Below are 14,633 nucleotides of genomic sequence, written 5' to 3'. Positions count from 1 at the left end.
GGACTCGGGAGTACTTCCAGGACCAAAGAATTTCCTGAGGGAAGCCCTTCTGGTTCAAACAGTAGCCTCTTGAAATAGGGGCAGCATTCCACTACAGCTACCCCTGACAGAACACAAGGATCCCAACAGGTCTGTCCCACAGGACTGCAACTGCCAGCCTGCCCTACGTTATCCATGCAGGTATTGTAGCCAATGGAGTTTGACACCTATTGTGTCAGGGGAGCAAATAGTCAAATAAAGCTTGTCTCCCTCTGTCCTACCATCATACAAGCCTCCTGACCACATAAGGAACCTTGAACCATGCTATCCAGGACACCAGCCCATGCTTCATGCCCATGACACTGTATAAGAATGAACTGAATTGTGGATCCCTTTTGACTATGAAGTCATTTGTTGAATAAATTCGACTTGATTATATGCAATGTTATCTTATTCAAATAATAAATAAAAAACGAATTTGTACAACCCCACAAGTCATTTTTATCATTTTATGACACTATCAGCAGCAGAAGCATGCATACTTAAATAGTTTCTAAAATTAATAGAAAAATTAGTTACCTAAAGTAAGAGTTAATCCAGGAAACAATATGAACAATATGAATACTTGTCTTATGGCAGCCTTTATTTGACAGATACACACAAAACAAAAAGTTGAATCTGTTCTTTTCTTGTGGCGGTTTTCTCTGAAAAGATTTCTGATATGACCTGATGGGAGAGCATTGACTTCTGTCCTTTCTTTTCCAGCTCTCCTAACATTTCTATGGTGGTAAATAAGAACAATTGTTCCTCCTCTGCTTCATGGCTCTCTTGACTTTGAGTGGCTTCTTACTGGTTAACGTAAAATACTTTTTGTATTTTAAGGAGTCCCTGAGTTGTAAGCAAGGTTGACTTGTTTTCACTTTTGTTAAACATATGATCTGACTTCATAGCAGCATATTTCATAATATGTGGTAAAACAATTAAAAACAAATAATGAACAGTTAACTAAATATTTACATTACTTTTGCAATATACTTATCATACATACAAAACATCAATGACAGAAACGTAAAAAACATGCATTGTAGAAATTAGTGAAAAAGATTTAACACATTTGATAAATTATTACTAGAATAATTAAAAAAAAAAGACAGAGAGAATGAAAATTCCCCAGTCTTTGCTATCACAGCTTCAAAAACAGTGCAAGTCAAAGCTGTCATTCACAAATGTATCTAGCCCAGCACCTAAAGAGATAGCTTCTCTTTTATGGGCATATAGTCCAAAGCATCTCTTTTATGGGCATATAGTCCAAAGATAGTAAAGAGCTTTTTTTCATTGGATAGATTTTGGCACAAATATCCCAGGTGTATACCATCGAAAGGAGAAGGAAACATCCTGTTTTTGTAGTTCATTCTACTGACAATAAAATGTCAGTACACTCTGCTGATTGCCACGAATGAGAAGCACTGGAGAGGTGAGGTTGCAGGACAAGGCCTCCAACATGGCCATATACAGAGAGCTTGAGCACGAGTCCTTCTTTACCACTGGCATGCTCCTGTTGTGGGACAGACAACAAGACACCGTAAATATATACTGTTATCAATATATAATTATACATAGAAATCAATATGAAAAAATCAAATAGTGAAATAAGCAATAGTACATAATGTGATCTTTTAATCATTTATTTTGAAGAGGCATGCTTTAAAAGTGGGTTGTAAGGTTAGGCTCAAGTTGGTGCCAGTTGATAATGGTGTATACTTTCTCATGCTGAATCCGTTTAATGTCAATAAGCGACCTTAAGTTTGAGGGGAAACTGTTGAGACTTGAAAAACTCACATGCACAAAGTGCAAACTGCTTACAATTAGTGGGCTAGGATTTGAGTGAGCAGCATCAACTATTAGATTACCACACTACCTTCACTGCAACTTTGTGAGAGAAAATTAATTTCAAATGAAGGAACTTTGAAATAGGTTTAATAATTTTAGAAAATGAACACATAATCTGTTAACTCTAGATCACTAATGCTTGAAATTTGACCATAAAAAAACAAAAATAAATAAATAAACTGTAAAATAAGCAGTCTCTTGCAATCTTTTTTTTTCTTTGATAACTTTCAGTTAAAGTTGAATTGGTAGTTAATTTTAACTGGAGTTTGTAGAGTATCTACCAGTACATCAACTGTATGGAAATGCAGTAAAACTAGCCAAGGTACATGAAAACATGATTTAATCATTTTGTCTTTACTTACACAACTATGAGAGCTGCATCCTTTGAGTTCTCTTGAATAATTTCATTCAAACGAACTTTTCGTTTTGTCTGAAAAGACAGAAAAAATTAAATGCTTAAATATATGTGGTCAGTAAAAGAAAACAACAAAAACACTTTACTTAAGAAAACTGTCAGAATGAGCACAAAATTATGTTTTTGGTTTCCAATAAAAAATAGAGACCATTAAAGCTGATGTCTCATTAAACGACTTTTTATCATTGGCTATGTCAGATTTGCCAGTCACAGTCTCTGATCTCATAACTGAAAATTATAGTCATATTTACTGAATGAGTGCCAGTCTTTCAGTGTCATGCTCACACACTTTTCTGATAGCCAATAGCATGTATGGGGATGTCTGAAGGGTTAACAGCTGTAGTGAGTTAAGCAGCAGTCTCTGCCCTTAATTTATTTATTTTTCACTAACACTAGTTTAGGTGCTGCAGATACGCAGCTATTACTCATTTACTCTTATGTTATAAGATCTGGACAAATGCTTCTTAGTGTCTTCATAACACTTATAAAACATCGGTAGATTGGTCATCTCTGTGCAGTGTGGTATATTGACATCATGGTAAAAAGACTTATTAATATGAAGGTCATGCACTAAGTATGTAATATCAAGAGAAATGTGTCTCAATTAAGCCACCTTAGACAAGTCCAAAGTGAAGTTAAGGTCTTGTTACATGAGTCCCCATAGTGCCTAATGGAGCTTGCGTTGGGCTAGTGCTGTATGAAGGATTAATAGCTGTGGTGTGTTCAAGTTTCTTCACAGCCCTTGTTTCTTTTATTAATGTTGTCTTAGTACATAAAAATGGGACATCAGACAGACAAGCTTCTCTTCTGTTTGTGAGGTTCAAAGCATGTGTGTTCCTTATTCCTCGTAACTACATTCCATGCATTTTACTGCTGGCTAAAGGCTTATTGGTTCAGTTTTTGATCTCATCTATCATAAGAGATTGATGTATAGGATGGCTCCATTAGCAGCGGTGTTATTTTACTTATTTTTTAGTTTCATCTCAAGATATCCAGTATTTACTAAACCCAGTATTTACCAGTATATATAAGAATGAGCAGATAATAAAGGGCTTAGAAAGAAAAGGAAAAGACAGCTAAAGCTTCAAAGTCTAAACCGGCCTCAAGTTCATGGCATGGCCTGCTAGAGAATGACCTGGAACACGCAGGCGAAGGAACAGATCTGTCTGGACCTAACACTGCAGCATCAGCTCCAGCCAAGAGCGAAAGTAAAAACGAAACTGTGAGTGAGGTGGGCAAGGAGAATTCTTTGATTCTAGGACGATTATTGTAACTGAGCATGGTCTCTTTATCACTGATGTCAACTACAGCTAATACACCTTGTGACTCAGCAGCATCAACTCCAGCTAGACTTACAACTCTGCCTATGGAGGGCCGAAACGAACTATCCGAGCTGAAGGTAAAAATTACCAAACACAAGAGACGTAAATGCTATAAAGGGTGATTTAAAGAAGGATATAAGAGAATTGAGAAACAGGTTCAGGATATAAAAGACATGGAGAAACATTTTAAGTACTCACTTTACTGCTACCTTTAAAGAAATTATAAAAAGAATTGATGACAAAATGCAGGAAAATATGAATAAGTTTGAGAATAAAATTATAGAGTACTTGGTGCTCAGCTTGAAGATGTTAAAGTAACATTTATGACTCGTAATGAAATAGTTGAACAATCGATATCTGAAGCTGAAAAAAAAAGCAATAGCTTGCAAAATCAGAATGTAAAATGCTCATTGACAAACTAGCTGCGCTGAAAGATAGATAGAAGGAACAACATCAGAATCAAAGGTCTCCCTGAAAACTGTGAAAGTCCAAACCCAGTGAAATTCATATTTGAACTTTTCTCTAAAATAATTGGAGAGTTTTTTAAATCAAACTTTTTTGCTTTTGTGCTTTTTAGACTGAAAGAGGAGATTTGAAAATAACCACATATCTACCCAGATTTCTCCCCTTCAAAAGCTGCTAAACACGCCACATTCTACTGCATTATAAAGCATATACACAAAGTCGACTGCATTCTAAAGCATATATACAAAGTTGAAATCAGATACAGCCCCTTGTACTGTGCCAAACTGAAAGTGGTTATTGAAGGGCAGTGTTACATTTTTAGTGTTTCAGATGAAACAAAAAAAGAAAAAAATTATCCTGACACCATTTTGATCATGAGTCATATCGCATCCTCGCAAGGCAAAGAAGATTCTGTTTGCAACTTGATTCATTTATAATTAATTATATTGAAATTTTTTCCATTTAATTTATGTACATTTTAGTATATAGAATTAACCATTTGTTTACAGTATTTTTTTTTACTAAAATTATTTTGAAAGGCTTGTGAAAAGAGTCTGCTTGTCTAACCAATGAAAAAATCAAACCTATTTGATTTTTTTTGTAACCAGATCCAGACTAGTTGGCTTCATATGAGCACTGCCTCTGATTGGCTAAGATTACATAAATGAAGGGTAAGATTGAAAATTCCTGGAAAATTTGTCTAATGTGACATAGCCTTTAAGAACCTCAAGAAAATCGAAACTCTACATGGCAGACATGGTAATTTGAAATCAAACTGGGAAAATTTAGCATATAAAGCATAAATTGAAGAAGTAATATTCTCTCCATAAGTTAACAATTAAAAAAAAAAAACAGCAGAAGGTTTTAAATATTCTCAAACTCACTTATTCCAACATGGTTGTACCGAGGAGACCAACCCAGAATATGGCACTAGATCAATCTATTTCCCACTCATGCCCACAGACATACCAAAATAAGGCCATCTTAGAATCAAAAGTGGAAACAGATGTAACACTGGAATTCTCAGAGGAACCACTCATAGACAATACTTAGGACATTTGATTTACCAAATATGAATACAAAATTGGCCATACAAATATTGTTAAAAACAAAGTTTTTCTATAGGAATGTCAAATTATCTAGTACATCAGATGATTGGAACAGCCCATTCAGCTTGTCAGACACAGTATTCTCCCAGATACCCCGCAATAAAATCAAGTGAAGTTTTAAATGTCCCTGCGCCCTACTCTCTACCACACTACTGTATTTGTTTTTATTTTATACGTCTGTGGTTCTTTGTGTGCTGAAAAACCTTCTAACATTTGTCAATCATTTGCCCCTAATACATTTACAATGGTGTCCCTGTATTCTTGTTGAACAATTTATTTTAAAGTAACAGCAAGGAGCAATAGTACTAACTCCCTTCATAATGTTAAAGACTTGAGTCAAGTCAAAACTTAATCCCTGTTTGCTTAAATCCAAATCTCCATTTTCTTAAAATTCTTCTATTCATTTCCTCAGCTTTCTTCTCTTTGTGGTTTCAGGAAAATTATTTTTAATTCATTCATTTATTCATTTTTTGGAACCCATTTTATTTTTCCTAAGGAGTCACCTGAAACTGGAGCTGAATTTTTCACAGAGGGTGGCAACCACCGCTGGATTGGATTGGGATGTACTCGCACAAATTTATAAAGATGAAAATAACTTAGCAGTATGATTTTTAAATAAGGAAGGAAAATACAGTCCCTAGCAAAAATTTAGCAAGCTTTTTTACACAAAAAAAGAAAAAAACAAACAAACAAAAATAATTTTGTTTCATTAAAGTGTCTGCATACCTTCTCTTTATATTGCTCTAACTCGCTGTCTGAAACTTTCCAGGGACAGTTTCTTTTAAGTTCCCGGACACTAGCATTGTCTTGCAATCCATCATTTAGCCTGAATGCAGCAATGTTGTCTTCAAATCTCTTCATGCTTAGAAAGAAAGAAAGAAAGAAAGAAAGAAAGAAAGAAAGAAAGAGAAAGAAAGAAAGAAAGAGAAAAAGTAGATATGTATTACTAAAATGAAAATGATGCATTACACTGAAGATACATTATAGCATCATAGTCTAGAATAACCATATGTAGAATTACGTCGGTGCAATTACAAAAAAATGACATAAAATTCTCAAAGCCACCTAATCAAGGTTATGGAAGGTCAGAACTCATCCTAGAAGTCCCTGACCTAAGACAAGAAAGAACCTTGGACAGGACACCATTTCATTGCAGCACCCACTCATGAGCTCTCCCACAGGGCCAACCTAAAATTTATTAAGATGCACGTCTTTGCAATTGTGTAGGAAAATCATGTTACTTGGAGAAAAACCCATGTTCCCATGAGGAAGACATGTAAATTCTACTCATATAAAAACCATGTGCAAATTCCAAATCTAAGACAGTAGACCCATTACAGTCTACCACTGCATCACCAAATCTACAAAATAGTATTGTAAAATTACTAGCATGGAAAATTGCTATTGCTATTCATATAAATTAAATCAAATCAAAATAATCAGGAACCTTTTGTTTCATAGCACATTAAAGTTTATGCTTTTGGTTTTCAAGACTAGCACGCCAGTGGTAATAAACAATGTAATTCTATGAATATAAATAAAAATAATAAGCTTCTCATAGTCCTTTGAAATTAAAAATAAAATGTGCAAGCACACTGATTTACAATTTTGGGCTGTCAGATATACTGTACATTAACATACGAAAGAGATTTTAAAATTATAAATAATATCTGTCTTAATACATTTAAACATAGGGAGAGATGAAACCGGGAAAGAAATAAGAAAAGCTGCAGCCAAAATGAACAAAAAAGGCTGCTTGCCCCACTGTGTCTGCATATGTCAAAGATAATTTCCTATCTTACATTCTCACCTCCTGTTTTCTTTCTGATATTCCACATACCCTCTACCAAATGAGTATTTCTCCTATGTCACTTCTAGAATTAAGATTCAGCACATATTTGGCATGGCCTTTATACAAAACCCTGACGCTACCTTTGGAGCAATGTATAAAGTGAATTTGACGTTTGGGAATAACATATCTGCGGTGGGCTGGCACCCTGCCCAGGGTTTGTTTCCTGCCTTGTGCCCTGTGTTGGCTGGGATTGGCTTCAGCAGACCCCCGTGACCCTGTAGTTAGGATATAGTGGGTTGGATAATGGATGGATGGATGGAATAACATATAATAGTGGGCAGCAAGGGCAAGAGCCTATTCTAACAACCTTGGATGCAAGGCAAGAAACAAGAAACAGCCCTAGACAGGGCAACAGTCCATAGCAGGTCTCATTAATACTCATGTCCACATTCACACAAGGGTAATTTGGAATGTGCAATCAACCCACTTTGGAGTTATGGAAAAAAACAAAACACGCAGATAAAGGAAAAATGTGTGAACTCCCCACAGACAGATCTGCAACATTTGAGAAATGATTGCCTTTTAGCGATGGCTTTCATTTACAGGAAACAATGCTTTTAAATAATTTTAGGCCTGTGTTTTTTATAAGTCATTGTAAACACCCATTGACAGGACCCTGCTACTGCTATATATTGTCCAAGATGAATCCATTCAAATTCCTGGGAGTATCCTATAATCCTCCCTCCCTCCCTTTTGTTTAATTTGTCTTATAAAATCTTCTTTTAGCTATGGCTCTACAATAATAAATATTAGCAGTCCTTAATGCCCCCTTCATATCCACATGAACATTTGGTAGAGCTTTTCTTTGTCCTCTTGTTAAAAAAATCTTTTTCTCTAGTTTGGCTTAAATTTAACCATGTTGATGAATTTTTGATGCCCAAGCAAAGGTTTAGGATTTGGTACATAACAATAAACACAGTCACCATGACCCAAAAAGGATGAAAATGCTTCTTATAAAGAAGTTTTTGAAATGCTTACTTTTCAGGTTGGGGTGCTTCATCGCTCTCAGTCATTACAATGACATCATGGAAATCTAGTCGAAACCGGTTCAACAGGGACAGCATTCTGTGAGAATGAAATAAGAATAAATTCAAGAAGTGCAAAGAAAACATGTTTTAAAAAGGCCACACACATCAGCAAGTCTCTATATTTCCAAAGGGTATTTCCAGTTAAAGATAATTATGCTACAAATGAAAGTAAACTGAACCTGCTTTGCCAAATCATTTAGAATTAAATCCAGTTTCAAATATTTAACTGGAACAATAGAGAAGCTAAATTACAGTTTAATGCAGAAAAGTGTTCTTAATATTTTTATTTTTTGTGAAAGCTATTTTACACGGTGCATCTAACATCTCCTAATAAACAAATTCTAGAATTGTAATTTTACTTTAACTACTCGACATTTTTCAACATATGGAGGCGATTAAGACAAAATTATAAAATCTTCTATGCTGTGCATTTAATTCAAGCCTTTAAACTTAAAATTAAATTGGATGTTTTACCATTATATCTAAAACATTAAAAGGCACCAAATAAAATAAATAAATCAAGTGTTTTCTGATATTAATATGAATGTGCATCAATACAAAAACAGTGATTCACAATTAATCAATGCACTCAGTTTAATGTGAATTTATTGTAAGTCAAGTTATCTGTCTGAAGGGGTGAGAAATCTTTTTTAAGTTATAGTGCAGTGATTTTATAATATTACTTAAAATTTTAAAAAATTAAAAATGACTTAAACTGTGACCAATCAAATTTGTTGTATGAAAAATAACATAACTATTTCAGATTATTGATAAAACTCAGAGGAGTTATATTATTTTGTCATATAGTCGCAAGTCATATATAAAAATGAGAGTACTCACTCTTTCTTGTCTTCATCTTCTGTTTCTTTGTGCCCAACAATGAACACCCTGACCTTACACTGCCTCCACTTCTTTTTTCGATTGAGCAGATAAGGAATTAGAAGAGTAAGACCTGAAATAAAGATCAGAAATCGCACTGGAGGTCAAACAAATGATTTCGCATGTCACATAATATTCATTTGTTACATTGTAGTAGTGACGAGTGAAACAATTCATGTGAAATCGAATTCACTTCAAAAATCTACAATTCCCTTTGCAAAAATGTAAAAAAAAACAAAATCACAAAATAATTTCACGTATACGAGAAGCCATTTAGTTCCTGTCCATAAATTAATTCTGCATGTGTGTCAGCTTGTTATTTAGTATATAAATAACAATCTGTAGTGGGGGAAAAAAATCCTGGACTTGAGAAGACAGTCGCTACGTACTAAAATTTTTCCTCCGGCAAAAACACAGTAATGTACACAACAATGCATTTTTGTGTGTCTTTGTCTGGAAACGCACTGCTCACATTTTTTAAAAACTGCACTGCATTTTTCCGGGGTGTTATAAATGAGAGATATAAATAGAACTGTTTTGATCAATGTCTGAGAGTTTAGATGCTATAAAGAACACAGGTAAACATGTGAGGGTGAAGAAGGATTTAGGAAGGAGTATTTCTTGTTTTCCACCAAAATAGAAAATACTTTAATATCTCAAAAAACCCTCTAATTAATTTTGTGTCCCACAGTTCAGAAATTGTATATGTGAAACACTTTTAGTGTCAGGTTTCATTAAAGTGCATGTGAAATGAAACTTGCCTGTTTTGCTCATCACGACAAGTTAGTAATACTTTTATTAGTTTAGAGTATTTAAAGTTACTCACCTCCATCATCTGAAATCCAGTAGACATCAATAGTTTTCTTTCCTTGCTTGCATTTAAATATAGTTTGGGATTGCTCTTCTATCACAATTTCGGGTTCTGTATACAAAGCATGAACAAAAGCACAGAGCTTGCATGTTAGGCAAATTGGGACATTTTTTAATAATGTAAAATATTATTACATTTTGCAGTTCAAACATACGTATTTGATTCACTCATAATTAATGTATTGCTGCTTCAGTTTCAGGAATTTTAAAAGTATTGTATGGGTTTACATCATATTTAAGACTCAATATTTATTCCTATACTTTTTGGTGATGAGGTACTTCCTGAAATCCACCTTAAATGCTCCACCCTTCATTATCTACTGGGTGTCCTCAAGTAAGCGAGTCAACATATTAAGTGAAAGAATTTTACAGGATCGATATAATCACTGATTTTAAAAAAAAAAACATTTAAGATGTTGCTTAGCTTTCTATGTAGCTTTCTTTTTTCAAAGGAAGCACAAAGCCCATGAAAGAGGAATGAATTTAGTTGTTCTTCTCTGTCTAATTTTTTGAAGAATCTTTACCAAAGCTAAACACAGTTCTTTAGATATGGTTTCATAAAACATTTTAAGATCTGATGAAACTGCCTTAACATTAGTTAAAGGGTGAACATATTTTATCTACTTAACACCCTGCAGTTTCTTGCTTCTGGTTAGCATCACCGATCCTGTATTTATAACCCATTTCCCTTTGCTTGTATTATAGCTTTTTGTGGTTGTTTATATTAAAATTAGTTTATTATTATCCACCCTTCTATCTATTTTGTGAAACTGCTTCCATTTTAACATTCATCATTGTGGGGAACTAGAACCTGTCCTGACAGCTTCAAGTATATGATGGAACCCGAGCTCTAATAGGCCTTCAGGATTTTCATTCAGTACTCAGATTTCCTCCAATATACCCAAATTGATTCCATCTATGAACATGTACAGTATGTGCCTGTCCATATCATCAGATGCTTATTCTTGTCTTGGTTTTAAATCGTTTCTTATTTCAGGCAATAGACTTTGTCAAACACACATTCAGATCCATAAGGAACAACTAATGAAGTTTCTTACATCATGATGGCAAACTGTAGTACCCACTAAGTCACCTGAATGACCTTCTTTAATATATTTTCATAAACCAGGCCCAATTGGTAGCCTACATGCCTTAAGTTAATTTGCAGACAAACATGACAAAGCTCACCTGTCACTACTGCTTTGTTGATCGACATTTCATGTTGCACTTCATCATTTTCTTCTTTAATTTCCTCAAAAGCTGGATTATCTGGTTGGAAAGATCAAATTATTGGAAAATAAATAAGCAAAAAGCAAGCATTAAAATATTCTGTATTGTACATCAACCTTACTTTTGGCAAAGGAAGTTTATACAGTAGAATGGGAATATTACCAAAACTTTGCATTCGGTGAGAAATGTCCAACCCGTTGCTTGTTCTCAGCAGACAAATTCCATATTTAAAATCAAAGGCATCACTGTCAAGATAAAAAATAAGTTAACAACTAAATGTATGGATGTGACTGTGATAGGGTGAATAAGAAACACAAATTCTGAATCAAAATGGCTGCTTCTTTACTGTCGTGTACATCGAGATAGTTCAACAATTCAGACCATGTATAAAAATGCTGGACTGACTCAGCTGTTAATCATGTCCTTTGTGAGATTAAAAGAGTGTTGATTTCTGGAGCACTTTTAGCAGGTGCTTCAGCGACAATGACTGCAAACTGTATTGCTGCTTCATAAGAAAAAAAAAATGGAAAAGATGACGCTAGGAAACAACTATGGATGAAAACAAAAAGGTGATATATTTACATTGACTTGAAAAATAAGGAAGATCATTTGATCATAAATGTTAATACAAGGCTAGCGCCACATATTTAATCAAGAGTAGTCTGTTGTGAACTTTACAGAGAGGGACACTATGTTTGGATGATGGTGCATAAAATTATTACACCTATGAATGCACAGTCTCAGAAAATGTAGTGGAGAGAATACAAGAAGCTGTGAAAAAATGTATCAGGTCAGATGACTCATCCCACATCCTCGTCCCACAGTGAAAGATTTTAGTGATTCTGTTATGAAGAGCTATGTACTTTGCTGTCATGGTTTTAAGGTCTATATATTCTTTTAGAGGGCAACAAAAGTGGCAATAATTCATTCTGTGGGGATATATTCTTGTCCTACACCCATTCACATGGCACGTGGGGTGAATAAATGATTTAAAGAACTTGATAATGGTGTTAGCTGCATATTACAGAAGTCTTGGCTGCCAGATGTGAATCCAGTTGCACTGATTAGAGATGAAGACTGCTCTGGACAGGAAACCAGTCAATTACATGATCTACACAAACACACTGGGGCCAATGTAGAGTATTCAATTCACACAACTTTCATGTGTTTAATTTGAGGCAGTTTTTGTCTCCACAAACAAGAAAATGATGTAATGTTTATGAAAATTTAAAGTACAGTCCTGGACACTTCTAGAATTAGTGTCATGGCCCTTAAAATGTCTTCTTTCGTTTTGAGGTAGCCAATGACTTTTCTTGGATCATTTTGGTACTTGTTTTTGTTTGTGTTGTGAATGATATGCACGTACCCACACAAATGCTAATTATATACTCATTTTATTTATTGTATGATTCCTTTATATCTAGCCATTCAAACCATGCAAATACTTCATACCACTCACTTATTTTCTGATTCTACATATTTCAAAAATAGTACATTAGTTAAGTGCTGCTATGTCTTGTTTATGTGGTGCTTGTATGATGTTGCTGTATTTTTGTGGATTTTCATTCTAAATCCATCCATCCATCCATTATCCAACCCGTTATATCCTACACATGGTCACGGGGGTCTGCTGGAGCCAATCCCAGCCAACACAGGGCACATGGCAGGAAGCAAACCCGAGGCAGGGTGCCAGCCCACTGCGGTCATTCTAAATCTCCAAAGGCATTTCGGATAAGTAAGCTGGCAGTTCTCCATTGACCCAGAGTTCACAGCAAGTGTGATTGTGTGTGTGTCGGTGGGTTCTGCGATGGACTGGCACCTGTCTTGACCATGATGCTTGTGGAATAGACCCCAACTCTTGTGACTCTGAACTGGATTGAATACTGTAGGTCTGAGAATGTATTTAGGATTATTCTAATACCATGCAATTCAGGCTGAATTTAATTTTTTAATACCTTATGATATTTTAAACTGTAATTCTGTCAATAATTGTATGTAAAAATGTATTGCCTAAAAAGTCCCAATATACAAAAGCATCTATTTCTTTAAATTATTTTTCTTTGTATAAAACTTTTCGTAAGTCTATAATCCAAAGTGCCTTAAAGGTTGTACATTTAAAGCAGCCATTTCTGTATTTCTGACGGCACGGTGGCACAGTGGTAGTGCTGCTGCCTTGCAGTTAGGAGACCCGGGTCATCGCCTGTATGGAGTTTGCATGTTCTCCCCATGTCTGCGTGGGTTTCCTCTGGGTGCTTCGGTTTCCTCGCACGGTCCAAAGACATGCAGGTTAGGTGCATTGGCGATCTTAAATTGTGCTTGGGGTGTGTCTGTGTGTGTGTGTGCCCTGCAGTAGGCTGACACCCTGCCCACGGTTTGTTTCCTGCCTTGCACCCTGTGTTGGCTGGGATTGGCTCCAGCAGAATGCTGTGACCCTGTAGTTAGGATATAGCGGGTTGGATAATGGATGGATGGACTTCTGTATTTCCATTACTGGGGCATTATCAGCTGAAGTTAATTTTTCAGAATCACCCCACCAGTCATTGCCCTGTACCTTGCTGTTCTGTTCACCCCTCAGAATTTCTGGAAGTTTAACACCTTAGGCCTTCTTATAAAGGAATTTAGCACATTCTTTTTTCTTGTACATTATATAGTCTAGTCATTTATCAACTCAATGAACTTCAATTTTTTTTTCACTATCTGTTAATTAAGCCAAGATTACAGTGTCCCCAATGTACATACATCTGCAAATTCTCACACTCGCTTGGTTCATTTCAGAGTCATCGGGGTTCAAACACATCCTGATGGCACTGAACACAAAGCTGGAGACTGCTCTGGACAGGAAACCAGTTGATTACATGACCTACACATTGGGGCCAATTTAGAGTCATCACTGCACACAACTTACATCTATTTAGTAATGTGGGAAAAAAAACAGCATTTATACATGAAGTGAAGGTTCATGATTCACAAATACAACTAGGCATGGTGTGTGAACTCAAGATGATGAATTTACAAAGCAGAAGCTTTAACTATCATACCACCCATGTGGAATGTATAGATAACATAATTATACTTCAAGGAAGATTGTTGAATTAAATTAATAAACATTCATTAGAGTGTGATTACTATGTAAATGTACTGTCATTTTGCATTGCGTTTTGCCTGTGAATATATTCTCTACGAAATACATTAAGAAAAGGCTGATAAAGAACATTACTTATTACTTTTTCCTTGCCTTATTTTAAATATCTATTAGTTGAGCACCCTTAACCTTAATTTGATTAACTGTTTGTGTGAATGTTATTGTATTGTCTATTAGCACAAACACAGCATGATAAAGGTTTAGTGTGATTTCATCAAGGAGTAATGTTTTTGCTAGGATTTGCCCTTTTCTTTTAATTCCAACAAGATATAAGCCCCCCCTCCTCAACTGCACCCCAAATGGACACTTACTTTATTATCCCAACATAGCTATCCAGGTTCTCTGGGAGATCAGACTGCCAGTTTCCCTTGAAGCCCATAATAAGAGTGTTAGGCTTTAACTTTCCTAAGCCTGTTGCCTAGAAGAACAACATAAATGTTAAAATATTGTTT

The 14,633-nt window shown here is 35.2% G+C and overlaps 1 protein-coding gene across 1 annotated transcript in view; it reads right to left on the bottom strand.

Moving 5' to 3' along the window:
- Positions 1-1,154: 1,154 nt before the first annotated feature.
- LOC120523878 (solute carrier family 12 member 3-like) overlaps positions 1,155-14,633 on the bottom strand; it is a 36,190-nt gene continuing 22,711 nt past the window's right edge. Inside the window, exons 19-27 of the mRNA XM_039745570.1 lie at positions 14,493-14,599; positions 11,202-11,284; positions 10,998-11,078; positions 9,766-9,861; positions 8,901-9,012; positions 8,011-8,097; positions 5,907-6,042; positions 2,232-2,299; positions 1,155-1,534 (exon numbers count right to left, since the gene is read on the bottom strand). Of these exons, the coding sequence (XP_039601504.1) occupies positions 1,393-1,534; positions 2,232-2,299; positions 5,907-6,042; positions 8,011-8,097; positions 8,901-9,012; positions 9,766-9,861; positions 10,998-11,078; positions 11,202-11,284; positions 14,493-14,599 (912 nt within the window). The 3' untranslated portion in view covers positions 1,155-1,392. The remainder of the gene's footprint in view (positions 1,535-2,231; positions 2,300-5,906; positions 6,043-8,010; positions 8,098-8,900; positions 9,013-9,765; positions 9,862-10,997; positions 11,079-11,201; positions 11,285-14,492; positions 14,600-14,633) is intronic.

The sequence above is a fragment of the Polypterus senegalus genome, chromosome 1 (genome assembly GCF_016835505.1).
Source record: "Polypterus senegalus isolate Bchr_013 chromosome 1, ASM1683550v1, whole genome shotgun sequence".
NCBI lineage: Eukaryota > Metazoa > Chordata > Cladistia > Polypteriformes > Polypteridae > Polypterus > Polypterus senegalus.
Note: the sequence above shows the minus strand (reverse complement) of the source record. Positions and strands in the feature narration are given on the sequence as shown.